This window comes from Carex rostrata, chromosome 25 (genome assembly GCF_964058835.1).
Source record: "Carex rostrata chromosome 25, lpCarRost1.2, whole genome shotgun sequence".
Lineage (NCBI taxonomy): Eukaryota > Viridiplantae > Streptophyta > Magnoliopsida > Poales > Cyperaceae > Carex > Carex rostrata.
The window spans coordinates 2564317-2579265 of NC_135942.1; the positions used below are offsets into that span (position 1 = coordinate 2564317).

A 14949-nucleotide genomic window follows, 5' to 3' on the forward strand; every position below is an offset into this window, starting at 1 on the left:
CATTTGGGTCATGACATGCCCTCAATGCTCGTTTGGTTTGGGTGTTCCCCAAGGGCTCTGGTACATTAGCCTTTATTTCCAAAGATAAATTGCTTGAAGGGATATTAAAATTGTAGTATGCGAATAATAAAAGAAAAAGTTGCAAGAAGAAAAATAAAAACATAATTTGTAGAGTTGTTGAACTCATAGTCCTACATTTTGGTACATAAATGGGTGGTTAATTTGTTAGAGAAATTAAAAATTTCTTAGTTTTCTAGAGATGACCTCGAAGCTTATTCAACTTTAGGTTTCCACAATGAAATAGCATAGAATATGTTACCCTTCCAACCCCAAAGGAACCAATTGCAATCTTCTTCAATAAAAAATGCCTCGTTATAACCATTTCTAACCATTTCAGAGCATTCTTTCACTACACGTGGATATACCGGAAGCTGTTCAAAGCCGGTTTGTAAATTTCGCATGTGCCACTGCTTGTAAGACTCCATTCTTACGACCAAATCTGATCCTTCACATGCTACCAGATTTATTATAGAAGGACCAAAAATTTCTCTTTCCAATAGTTGCCTGTGCTTGTAGTCTCGTGGAAGCAATGTGTCAAACATGTCGAAATACCTGGAAAACTGCAATAAAACATTTCTAAACCGTGTGATGTAGAAGGAACTAAAGGAAAAGTTGGCTATTCCTTGAACGAAAAACTTCGGTTTGATCTCTTGAATCAGACCGAGGAGCTTATTCCTAGGATTATTCCTACCTAATAAAGGTTGGTCCCTTGCACTACCTAAGCTAAACATACTATTAACTATAAGGACTTCATCATCATTGATACTAAGATCGTCAATACAGATGGAGTCCCATTGTGAGGCTAGCCCTTGATACTCAAAAGGAACCCCAAAACTTCGAGCATAATCTTCCAACCTCCTTCCTGTCTCATTGATTCTTTCTGCAGGGTGAAAGCCCGGCCGAGGCAAATCTACCCCTGTAATTCGGAGTTTCGGGGGTCCATCTTTTCTTTTTGCAAGTGATTGAATTAGAGATGGCCATTGGAACCCATGAGTAATGCCAAAATCAACTACATGGATTTTTGATGCATTGCCTATGACATTGCGAATACTCTCATTAGCAAAATGAGATGAAACCCTCAAGATAGGGGATACCCTCGACAGCATATAATAGGCCTCCAGATAGTCAATGGTGCGTACCTGCCTTGTGACATATTGACGATAGGCCGCACTTTTTGTACCAGCCAAGCGTGCCTCTAGCCCATTAACAAGAATACTTGCAAGCCTTTGGATCCCATCTCCAATAGGAGATGCTTCCTTCCTTATTTGTTGTATAAGTTCACAAGCAATTTTGTTATCATTCATAGATATTGCCTCTGCACAAGATATGAGACTTGCTCTGAGATTGATATGGCCGTGTTGGTTTTGATACTCACTATATGAGTTTGCTTCGAGCTCCTTGATTTCTCTTAGGCTGGATATTTCTCTTGGACACTTTTTCTTGTGGTCTAGTAGTACTTTATCAAACATCTCATCTCTAATTGTTTCCTCACAGGAGACCATGGGTATTTTGCAATTTCGCCCCTCTAAAACGTCCAAGTCTGCATCATTTGTATTCTTTTTACCCTTAGATTTATTTAGCAAATCACTTTCTTTCTCTTCCCCCAATTTGATTTCTAGTGAGTTGCTATCACATTTCTTCGTTGGATTAAGTGAAAGATTACTCACTTGAAAATTAATTGACAATCTATTGTGATTTGGAAGGAACTTCAATCCTTCTTCTACACCTCTCTGAAATTCAGTAGCCAGCAACTTCTCTATACGCGGGTGTTGTTCCAAACTCTCACCAAAGGTTGGATCTACTTGATCTTTTAAATCAAAAGTTGTAAAATCATGATTTACCTTTGATTGTTTTGATACCAATTGATTATCTTGTGGAGGTGGATACTTCTCCCCCAGGAAATCATAAAAAGGTTTCTCTATGTCCCTGAGAGCTGCCTCTTGATAACCATGTATCTCATACTTCTCTTGTTGGTCCAGAAAAAGGTTGTTGTATGAGTCTTTGTCGGGGATAATTTGTGAGGAGTTTGTGTGATTACAATTATCAATGGAACCGTGCAATTCGTTTGACTTCAAATAACATGAGTTGTTCTCTTTCGGCAAAGCCATGTTGCTTGCAGCTTCCAAAATTTGATTACCGAAATTTCGATCTAGAAATTTCATAAATGAACCTAATTAGTGAAGTGGAACTGTTGAATAATATTATTCAGTGAATTTTTTTTTTCAATTTCACCAATATTAGTTGACTTGTTAATACTTATTTGGCAATGAAGTATAAGAAATATTAAAAATAATAGAAATAATCTAACTACTAGTTAGATCATATATCTCATATCGTTAGCAAAACATACAAGTAACAAATGAACAAAAAAATTTGATAAAAAAAACTCAATGTCATTATCTATTTGTTCTTAAGTTCCTTATTTTCCAGGGAAAAAATATACCAAGAATTGAACTTTTCTCTCAGCTCTTAATGTTGTGATTGGAGCACTTAAAATAGTTGAAGTACTTAGATAACTAATTAAACAAACCAACAGCTGTCAACTGTTCTTTAATTTAACTAGCTATGCTATTAGAAACTAACATGTAAAAAAAGGAAGAAATTCATTAGTTTTAGCAAGAAACGTAGCATTTTAAAATGTCCTTAATTAAGCATTAATAGTGTCCTGAATTAACTTTCAGAAAGAAAATGGAAGTTCTACAAATAAAATATGAAATATGAAAGGTTGTTTTTTGTTTCTAAAATCCGGAGAAAAGAAGAAAAAAAAAAAGAAAGGGTGCTAAACACCCTATATTATTAGTTTTCTTTTTTGCTCTAGTTTTAATGATTTTCAGTGAAATCGGTTGCATTTTTAGGCCAATTTTTCAGAAAAAAAAATGTAAAAGAATTCGGAGAGATAATTTTTCAGCGTACCTCAAAAGAGCATCACCAGATAGCTAGAGTCTAAATGCTTGAGGAAGAAGCTCTCTATATATTATATTGAGAAGTTTGGGACTTTTCAAGTGATAGAGATCGTCACATATAACAATCAGTCTTAGTGGTTATGTCGCTTTCTAGACCATCAACAATTCAACATAGGGAATTTTCTTCCTGGTAGTGGTGATGTGTCGCCTTTCTCAGGAACTGTGCAAAGAGCTGCATATATTGACTAAAAACGGTGCTGGTACCAGAGAACAGGGACTATATTAAAGAGATTTTGTATTATTTTGGGGAGGTCCGTAGCAAGCTCTGTCAAGTGTGTCAATGAAAATTGGATTTGGATTTGGTTAGTTTTTTGGAGTAGGGGTTTATAATGTTTTGAGAGTGAGAATTTAATGGGCATAATAAATTCTGGTAATTGAGATGTTAGGTGATGGAGGTAAAAAAAATACAAGCTTCCATTAATAAGAAATCGGCAGTACTGGTACCGTTTACGCAATATTTACCTTCCACTTTTGTCCAGTTGAGGAGGGATCCGGATCCCCTGAAGTAACCCAATCTTTGGGGTTTGGATCAAGACCGTCTGATTCAAATCTGTCGTTTGAGATTGCTTCGCGATTAGAATTCATCTCTCGGAATGTGTGCGCTCCACTTCGAATAGATTATCACAGATTCGAATCGGACGGTCCCATTTAAAACCCAAATATTGGATTGCTTCACTGGATCTGAACTCGTTGAGGGGTGGGTTGTTGGCCTCAGGCATCATCATTTTGTAATGAAATTTACAAATTGAATAATAAAAAATAGAGAACAAATAGATATGGAGTAAGGCTTGGGTGTTATAGATAGCATAAGGCTATTTCATGTTACAACCTCAAAAACTTATCGTATAACATTCAAATTTCGATTTAAATAGCTTAATAAATTGGTTATATGATAAATAGGGGTGTCAATGGGTACGGTACGGGTCGGGTGGAGACATTTTCATACCCATACCCATTAAAATTGATCGTATCCATACACTACCCATATCCATTAAAAATTGATCTTACCCTACCCTACCCTTACCCGTTAATATTATCGGGTAACAAAACGGTAACGGGTGAATAACGAATAATACTAGTATAATAATTAGTTTTATTATATTTTACAAATTAAACATCAAAAACTCATTCATTTTAACACATATATAATTGCATTTCTAATAAAAAAATAAAATAAATGTGCAATTAATTTCAACTAAATTATTTTTTATAAAGAATAAAAATTTAAAAACACAAATATACATTTAAGTGGATTAGAAATTGAATTAAATATACATTTAAGTGAATTGGAAATTGAATTGAATATATATTTGAATTTTATAATTACCCTATAGGGTAACGGGTACGAAATAGTCATTACCCATACCCTTACCCATTTATTTAACGAAAAAAAATTCTTACCCATACCCATACCCAATAAGCTAACGAAAAAAAAAATCTTACCCATACCCGCCTTATCGAATACGATACGGGTCGGGTAAACGGCTAAAAAGGTACCATTGACACCCCTAGATAAACTTGTAGAATACTAATTTTTACTATTTTTGGATTTTTTTTTTTACTATATATTATGATTTATGAAAGATGGCCAAAAATAAACTAAATTTTTTTGGCCATCTTTCATAAATCATAATAAATAGTAAAAGAAAATCTAAAAATAGTAAAAATTAGTATTCTACAAGTTTATTGTATAACTAATTTATTGAGCTATTTAAATCGAAATTTGAAAGTTATACGATAAATTTTTGAGGCCGTAACATGGAATGACCTTATACTATCCATAGCCCCCAAGCCTTACTCAAAGATATAATATGAAACAAAGTCTTGATTAAAACAGTTGACTGGGATGTGGTGATAATTTGGGATCGTCGACCAATTTTGACCAAAGAACGCTCAATTGGAAAATTGGAAAATTGGAAAAATTGGATGTGGTGGTAATTTGGGATCGTCCACATTTACATAATGTATACTTTTTGGTCAATTGAAAAAAATTGACCTTCTCACTTTAAAAGATTAGTCCCTTCAAACTACCCGTCTACCACGGTTAGGGGTGCAAACGGATCGGATACGGATCAGATAGTGCTCAACTCATATTCGTATCCGTATTTTTTTTTCGGATACGGATACAGATCGGATAGTAATCGGATACGAATTGAATATTAAACGGATACAGATACGGATCAGATATTTTCAGATACGAATACAGATACGAATATAATTCGGATTTCTAATTCAAAATATATATCTAATTAACTTGTTACACCATTACAAAATATATATCTAATTAACTAAAATTCACCAACTAAATATAACTTTAATTAAAAATACCAACACAAAAGATCACCTTTAAAGATATTCTAATACAAAAGATAAATAGACACAAAAAAAAATTTCTCAAGTCTTAACATATCCGGATATCCGAAAAATTAAAATATCCGGATCCGGATAATTATATGTATCCGATTCCGAAACTCAACCCGTATCCGTATCCGAATCCGCATAAAAAAAATCTGTATCCAAATCCGCTACTATCCGTATCCGAATATCCGAATCCGCAAAAATTCGGATACGGATCCGGATTCGGACAAGTAATATCCGACCCATTTGCACCCCTAACCACGGTGTAGTTGATAGTCAATACTAATCGCTAAAGATTGAAAGATATAGTTTGGGTAAAGCAATTGACAGAGCTATTTTGACCTCACACAGCGTAACAAAGCTAAAATTAACAGAGCTATTTTGACCTCACACAGCGGTAACATATATTGACAGAGCTATTTTGACTTCACACAGTCATATATGTTGGGTAAATATATTGAGAGAGCTATTTTGACCTCACACAGCGGTAACATATGAACAAATATATGACTGATGTACTGCGTGAAGCTAAAATTGTTCTGTCAATATATTTACCCAACAGTTTGCTGATACCATTTGGACAATTTGATCGTGACAGGCAGAACTTATCTTTTTATCAATTTAAGCTTATATCAAGATATAATTACAATTTAGCCCAATAATTTACATAATTTGTGAATAGACATCAGCTTTAACCTCAACAATTTCTGCTTGTATCAAGATATAATTATAACTTAGCCCAATACTTTACATAATTTGAGAATAGCCCTCAGCTTTTGCCTTATCAATTTTGCTCAGTTTGCACAAGAGGGGGGCAGGATGGGATGGTTTCATACCGATTTTTTTATTAATCGAAAATAAATAAAGAAAATATCAGGAATAGGTGACGTTTTGATCAGAAATTGAAATATAGGTAAAACGGGACTCTTTTTTCTTTTTTCTTGTTTGTTTTCTCTATTTTTGTTTTTTTCATCCATCTGTAAATCCACACTAGGGTTCCTTCTCAAAACCCTTTAAATGATTGTAACCAATTGCGGTTAATAAAATAGGAGTTTGACTCCTATTTCTTACTCAAAAACAAATATTTTCATCTAGATTAATCACCGCTAATTCAAACCGTAACTCTGCTAATTAAAAAAATAAAAAAATCCCGGCCAGGATAATCCGTCCCTTCCAGACAAACATTTTTTTTTCTAGAATCCATCCCAGCCTAGAGTAACAAATACTCGTCATTTACTCACAAAAATGAGGCCATGGATGCAGCAAATTACAATTCTAGCCTTGCATTAAAATACAATATAAAGAACCTATTGGGTGAAGCGAGCCCTTAGCTTAGAGAGGAATTAGCGGATCCGACCTGATATGGTTTTGCAGTTGCCTCAAAGACGTTCAAGCTACCTGAAATTTTTATTAATAGGAAATTAATTAATTAAATATCGATAATGAAGAATGAATTTGAGTTTTCTCGAGATATAGGAAAAACGTGATAGTTTATAACATCCTCTGAACGTTATAGACTATTACGGCCTGGAACAGTGTTTCTCTGTCAAAATAGGGTCTGTTCTTGGCGAAAACAGATGCCGAAATAGGCTGTTCCTGGACGTGATGATCTATAACGTCAAGAGGACGTTATAAACTATCACATTTTCTCTATAACTCAAAAAAACTCAAATCCGTTCTCAATTATCGATATTTATTTAAATAATTTCCTATTAATAAAAATTTCGGTGGTTTCATATCCTATTTCATTTTCTTTTGTTGAAAGTTAAAACCAAATAATAACATATATACAAAAAAAGAAATAATAGGAGAAAACTCTTGATTGCCAACAGACCCTTCAAAAATTATATCGTACTGCCAATGATATCAGTTGAAATAGACATCTCACCAGTACCAGGAAGAAAATTCACTATATTGAAGGTCTAGAAAGAGACAACCATTAAGTATGGTTGTTATCTACCATCAAAAGAAGTATGGTTTTTTTTTTTTTTTTTTATGGTCCAAAAGAAGTATGGTTGTTATCTGTGATGATCTCTCTCTCTACAAAAATACCAACTTCTCAATATAATATCAAGATCCTAGAGAGCTTCTTCCTCAAGCTGTCAAACATCTAGTTTCCAGCTAACTGGTGATGCTCTTTTGAGGTATGCTAGAAAATTATATCTCCGAATTTCATTTAATTTTTTTTTCTGGCAAAAAGGAAAACTAATAATATAGAGCTTTTGGCACCCTTTTTTTTCCCTCTTTTCTCCAGCTTTTAGAAACAAAAAACAAGTTTTCGTTTTTCTTGATTCATTTATAGAACTTTCATTTTCTTTTCTAAAAGTTAATGTGGGACACTATAAGGATACCATGTTGCTTGCTAAAACTGATGATTTTATTTAAGTTTCTAATAACATAGCTAGTTCAATTAAAGAACAGTTGACATTACTTGAGTACTTCATTAAGGGGAAGAGCTATTTTAATTTTTGAGTGCTCCAATCACTCTGAGACAAAATTTAATTTCTGTATACCGGTATTGTCCCTATGTAAAGCTCTTATTTATTTGCAAAGTTCTGGAGCTTAATTAATGCATTATTATAAAATAAGGAACTTAAGAATAATTGAACTTGCATTGATGTTTCTTATAAGTGTACTAAATTAATCATCACTGGCCAACTATTAATGGTGAAATTGATTTTTTTTTTCCACTAAATAAAGTTATTCAACAGTCTCACTTCACTAATTGGATTCATTCATGAAATTTCTAGATCAAATATCTGTTCATCAAATTTTGGAAACAACAAGCAGCATATATGGCTTTTCCGAAAGGGAACAACTCAAGGTTTCTCAAGACAAACGAATTGCACAGTTCCAATATTGATAACTGTAATCACACAAACTTCTCACAAATTATCCCCGAAAATGATCCAGACGACAATCTTTCTCTGAACCAACATGAGAAGTCTGAGATACTTTTCGATCCAATACTAGACTACATAAGCCGGTATTTGTTGGAGGAAGATACAGATGAAAAGATTAATTGTTATCAAGAGGCAGCTCTCAGGGACATGGAGAAACCTTTTTATGATATCCTTGGGGAAAAGTATCAACCTTTACCAGATAATAAATTGGTACCAAAACAATCAAAGGTAAATTCTGATTTAACAACTTCCGATTTAAAAGATCAAGTGGTTCCAACCTTTAGTGAGAGTTTGGAACAACACCTACATATAGAGAACTTGCTGGCTACTGAATTTCAGAGAGGTGTAGAAGAAGGATTGAAGTTCCTTCCAAATCACAATACATTGCCAATTAATTTTCAAGTGAGCAATCTTTCACTTAATCCAACAAAGAAATGTGATAGCAACTCACTAGAAATCAAATCGGGGGAAGAGAAAGAAAGTGATTTGCTAAATAACTCTAAGGGTAAAAAGAATACAAATGATGTAGACTTGGACCTTTTGGAGGGGCGAAATTGCAAAATACCCATGGTCTCCAACGAGGAAACAATTAGAGATGAGATGTTTGACGACGTACTACTATACAACGGGAAAAAATGTCCAAAACAAGAAATATCCATCCTAAGAGAAATCAAGGAGCTCAAAGCAAACTTATATAATGAGAATCAAAATCAACACGACCATATCAATCTCACAACATGCCTCATCTCTTGTGCAGAGGCCATATCTAAGAATGATAACAAGATTGCTAGTGAACTTATAAAACAAATAAGGAAGGAAGCATCTCCAATAGGAGATGGGATCCAAAGGCTTGCATGTATTCTTGTTGATGGACTAGAGGCATGCTTGACTGGTACAGGAAGTGCGACCTATCGTCAATATGTCACAAGGCAAATACGCACCAACGACTATCAGAAGGCCTATTATATGTGCTAGAGGGTATCCCCCGGTTTGAGAATTTCATATCATTTTGCTAATGAGAGTATTATCGGTGCCATAGGCAATGCATCGAAAATCCATATAGTTGATTTTGGCATTACTTTTGGATTCCAATGGCCGTCTCTAATCCAATCACTTGCAAAAAGAAAAGGTGGGCCCCCAAAACTCCGAATTACTGGGATAGATTTGCCTCGGCCGGGCTTTCACCCTGCTGAAAGAATCAACGAGACAGGACGGAGGTTGGAAGATTATGCTCGAAGTTTTGGAGTTCCTTTTGAGTATCAAGGGATCATCTCACAGTGGGACTCCATATGTATGGATGATCTTAGTATAAATGATGATGAAGTGCTTATAGTTAATACTATGTATACCTTAGGTAGAGTAAGGGATGAACCTTTCTTAGACAGGAATAATCCTAGGAATAAACTCCTCGATCTGATTCAAGAGACCAAACCGAAGGTTTTCGTTCAAGGAATACTCAACTTATCCTTCAGTCCCTTCTACGTCATGCGGTTTAGAAACGTTTTGTTGCAATTCTCCAGGTATTTCGACATGTTTGACACGTTGCTCCCACGAGACCACAAGCATAGGCAACTAATGGAAAGAGAAATGTTGGGCCCTTCTATAATTAATCTGATAGCATGTGAAGGATCAGATTTGGTCGGAAGGCTGGAGAACTACAAGAAGTGGCACATGCGGAATTTACAGACCGGCTTTGAACAATTTCCGGTAGATCCATGTGTAGTGAAAGAATGCCATGAAATAGTTAGAAATGGTTATAACAAGGCATTTTTTATTGAAGAAGATTGCAATTGGTTCCTTTGGGGTTGGAAGGGTAACATATTCTATGCTATTTCATTGTGGAAACCTAAAATACAAGAAGCTTCAAGGTCATCTTCTAGTTTACAGAAACTTTGAAATTTTCAATTTACTTCTCTAGCAGTTATTAGCAAAGCACTCGTTCATGTGCCAAAAAAAAGATTGTTTTGGTACCAATTTATGTTTTCATGTGGAGTTGTTGAATTGTTTTGATGTCCACAAATTATGTTTTTATTTTTCTTCTTTCAACTTTTGTTTTTATTAATTGCAGACTAGGATTTTAACATCCGTTAGAGCAATTGACATTTGAAAAAAAAAAGGCGAAAGAATAGTTCGCTCTGTGCTCACCACGCAGCTGCAAAAAAAAAAAAAAAAAAAAAAAAAACTCATTGCTCAAATTCTGTTAGCTGGTAAGTGAGTATGGTCCTTCATAAGACTGGTATGCAAGGTCAGCGGTACTGATTTTAATATATTTTTTTCTGATTTTTGAGTGGTTACAACTGTTGTCAGATGTTATGGTACCGGGTTTTGGGAACATAGTCACTGCAAGTTGTAAATTGTAACCATGGTTTGTTGTTTTTATCAATATAAAACTTGACAGCTTTTGGCAAGCTTCTCAAAAAAGATATTTGAAAAAAAAAGCTTCTCTTTTCGTTTGCTACGAGAGGAACTTTTATAGTCTTGGATAAGAATTAATTAACATCCTTAACACACTAAATGTCATGCAAAAAAAGAAGGCATTTACCAAAATGTTGGAATCCTCTGCTGTGCTCTACCGACCACCACTGCCTACTTGCACAATTGAAAATTGAATTATACTACCCTTACGTACGGCTTACGCAGTATAAGAGAGGAGATATCAGAAGTCGAAGGGCTGGAGGCTGGAGCCGGGGCCGGGTTTGCAATGATGTGTTAAATTTTAGACATTCTACTGTGTTAATGCAAGTTAAAATTATCTTTGAATTAAAGTAAAAAAAAAAAGACTTGAAACAATCGAAGTCCCGAGGTGACGAAAGGAAGGTTAGGTACAAGACTTACAACGTCAAGATTCGTAACAATAATTTACGATTTTCTCTCTTTTGTTACTTATTTTTGTTTTTATTCTACAAGATATTATCTTTTTTCTAACTTTAGTAGTGTGTTTTATCCACTGATGAGAGGCTTATTTTATTTTCGTAAAATTATAGTTTGTAAATTCAAATACTTGATGCAATTTAATTAACTTTACTTGCTTAAATTTTTGCTGTGATTTATTATACTTTATATATAAAATCTGAATTGAAATACGTCAAAAATGCCAACATAAATTAAATAAAGAGGAAATTAACTTGAATTGAAATTGCGGCAAATTAATAAAAAAGAACTCTAAGAACTTGTCTTTAACCGAACTTCCTTATGAATTAATGATAAAAAAAAGTTTAGATTGATACTCAAAAAATTTTCTATGGTTCGACATCCAAGATTACTATGACGGTATAATCTTCACTTGCATCCCACTTTTTAGTTTTAGGGTTTAATTTTAGGGATCGATTCTCCTGCCCCCTGGGGGCAGGAATTCCTGCCCCCAGAGTCACTGTTAGTGGGCCCCACCCACCCTAAACCCGACCCCACTCCACAATAACTGAGGGGGCAGGAAAATCCTGCACCCCGGGGGGCAGGTGATCTGCTCCCTTAATTTTATTAGATATTTTGACGGTACAATGTGTTTTTAATTGGCTTTGTTGATTACAATAGTCCCTGTTCTCTTGTACCATATATAAATGACTTCACAGACATGATCCTGAAAAAATCACAAGCAAAGCAAAAGATAACAGTCACGTAAAGAACAGAAAGAATTTTTTGTAATTTGTAGAGCAAATATCAAAAAAGTAAAAAGGAAAAAAGACAACACATCATGTAAATGCAGAGCAACATAGCCCAAGCAAAATCTTTCTAATATTTTTCAGCTACCATATCTAATACCATAAAGAGAAAGTAATTTAAAGCAATTCAGGTGAAATTAAGAGCAACCGGAAAAAAGAACTTTATTTCACAAGAAATTGATAATGTAATTATCATTGGCCAATATTTTTCCCAATCTATCTGCATTTGATCCTACTGGTGAGGTTGAACAGATACATATATAAATTTTGTTTTTATTTTCTTTTAGTTGGACACATCCAATTACCATTAAAGTAGTAACCACTAATTCTATCTGAAAAATCAGACTACAATTCATGTTTTGTAAACATCTTACAGAGTAGATAAACTGAATTGAGCAAAGCAAACACTTCAATAAAATTTTAGAGTATCTACATCTCTAATATTACGAGAGTTTCTAATTTGATGTGGCAATTTCTAATTCAGTTTTAGAGATGTGAGAGATTTTCTTATTTGGAAAATATGTAGAAAAGTTTTTTTTATTAAGAAACTTTTCTATACTGGTCAAATGATTGGCTCAATTATTTCTCATTTTTAATTTATTGTTGATGTGACTTAATATAAACTTTAAAATTAATTTTAAAAATGCGAAAGTTAAAAATTTTAGAGACATTAATTTTTAAAAAATAATTAACAGTTATTTAAAAGCTTATTTAAGCTACTGGGATATATATGCTCTAGACGTAGACGATTAATAATCCTCATATACAAAATCTGATCGTCACTAACTGAGACCAAAAACCGCAATCAACATGTCTGCCGAAAGTCCGAAACCAAAATAGTACTGCAAATGAATTAAATTAAGTCGGCTATTTTGGGCCGGGCCTCATTCGCAATCACAAGAAAAAATTATAACGTATATATACGAAATATTGTTGAATGGTGTTTATTCTTAATTATTTTCATAATATTTTTTCTTAACGGCCTTCATCTTAACTTTTCAGGCCGTTGTATCTTCGGAATTAAGGGCAGTCCAATCTGATCAAATTTGGGTCAATCTCGATCAAAGTTGTTCGATTTACATCAAGATTCGAACAACTTTTAAATCATGTTGATCAAGTATATACGAATTTTAATGCAAATTGAACGGTTCATATTGGACACCGGACCAAATTATAATCCAACTTTTAGATGATTTTAGACCCCGACATTTTTATTAAGATCCAATTTAAAATATAAATTATTAATTATCTTCACAAAATGTAGTTTTTTTTTTTTAAATGTCGAGTTTGTCACACTCTGGATACTCATATAGGGTTTGTCTAATGTTATTCTCAATGATATCTGTAATAATTGATGTCGTGAGACATACATGGTCAGTCCTTATATATTCAGACCTGGATTTGTGAAGCTTGTCTTGCTTTGTTATAACCAATGCATCTCTATAACCCGTTACTTTTGTCTGAAGTTCGTGCCAGTGCTTGTGTGTCATTGTCAAACCAACGATTATTGTATGTCACAATCAGTGTATGTTCCCTGTGGCAAGTAAATAAATAAGTAAAACTTAACAACAATGGTTCATTTTTAACAAACCTAACAAGCCATTTATTTTTTTGCCAAATATGCCCTCGGGCTTCCTAACAAGCCATTAAATTGTTTTTTTTATAACAGTACATTTACCAACGGTTTAAATGAACGAACCGTTGGTGTAGGGAGGTAACATAACAGTCACCAACTGTTATTTAAAATGAAATATTGGTGATGGAAAATTTAGTACAACAAACGATTTTTGTCTGTGAACAGTTGGAGTTGTTTTTGGTGAAAACTTAGAATCTCGTGATCACCAATGGTTCAATGTTAATGAACCGTTGGTGAATGTCAACTAATGATAGTATATAAGATCTCTGATATAAATATGGTGAAAATATCAAATTCTGTATGGTAACTCAACATTGGATTAGTACATATATATAAACGATACTGAAACGAATCGTCAAACCAAAACTATGTTTTTATTCTCGAAAATATGTCTGAATTTTGGATTATAAATTAATGGTTTTTTAGTACCACATACATAGGCATATCATGGTCATAATGGATCTTACTCATAGGCTTAATAAACTTTGATTTGCTTATCAATTCAATTTATCTCATCTCCGAACTTTTCTCATTAGGTTTATATGTTCGTTCATTTCTATTTCATGAAAAAAATAGCTGGTTGTGGAGCAAAAATATAAAAAAATAAAGATGTTTGACCCCTATTTTTTTTAAACTATTCTTTAATTGTTAGATTGTCATCATAAATTTTGTGTGAATTTAAAATTGGATACATACTTTCAAGTCATGCATAAAAATGAATTTTGTGTGAACAACAGCTATTTATATATTTTAGCTGTAATTTTCAATTCATTTTGTTGGTAATGTTAAATTGTTAGCTACCATTAATATATTACTTGTTAAAATTAATATTTTTAATATAAAATTGGGTAAATTTCTTGAGAGGTCACTAAACTTTGTTCTTTGTTACAAATTGGTCACTCAAGTTTGAATTGTATTTTGATAGCCATTGAACTTTCAATTTATTTTGATCAAGTCACTCTCTAATTATTTCTTTTAAAATACTAAGAGAATATGATGTGGCAGCCTAGTCACCCAGTTTGGTAACTTATGTGACTTACTTTGGGGGAAGTTAAGTATTTCTAACATATTTTTCCCTCTTACTTTCTCCTGTCTTCCAGCACGCGTCAGTCTACCCTTGCTTTTCTTTTATTTTTCCAGCCATCCATCAATGGTGTCTCTCTTCACTAAAGCAAGGTTTTTAAAGCCCTCAATTACATTTCGTTCATAGCGATTATAATCAAAAGTCTTCTGATAAATCAATTTAATTAAAAAAAAAGCTAGTTTCTTATTTTATTGAGCTCTTGCCATATTCTACCCGATCAAAGTATAAGCACTAATGGCATAAAATTTATAACAATTAATACACTTCGTTCTAGCTTACCTTCATT

At 33.5% G+C, this 14949-nt stretch overlaps 1 protein-coding gene and 1 pseudogene across 1 annotated transcript; both read left to right on the forward strand.

The window, feature by feature from the left end:
- The first annotated feature begins 7384 nt into the window (after positions 1-7384).
- LOC144543783 (scarecrow-like protein 14) lies at positions 7385-10204 on the forward strand. Its single transcript, XM_078292178.1, has 2 exons — positions 7385-7525; positions 8132-10204. The coding sequence occupies exon 2, from the start codon at positions 8177-8179 to the stop codon at positions 9257-9259; it is 1083 nt and encodes a 360-aa protein (XP_078148304.1). The 5' UTR covers positions 7385-7525; positions 8132-8176; the 3' UTR covers positions 9260-10204.
- Positions 9578-10180, forward strand: LOC144543923 (scarecrow-like protein 9 pseudogene; annotated as a pseudogene).
- Positions 10205-14949: the final 4745 nt, after the last annotated feature.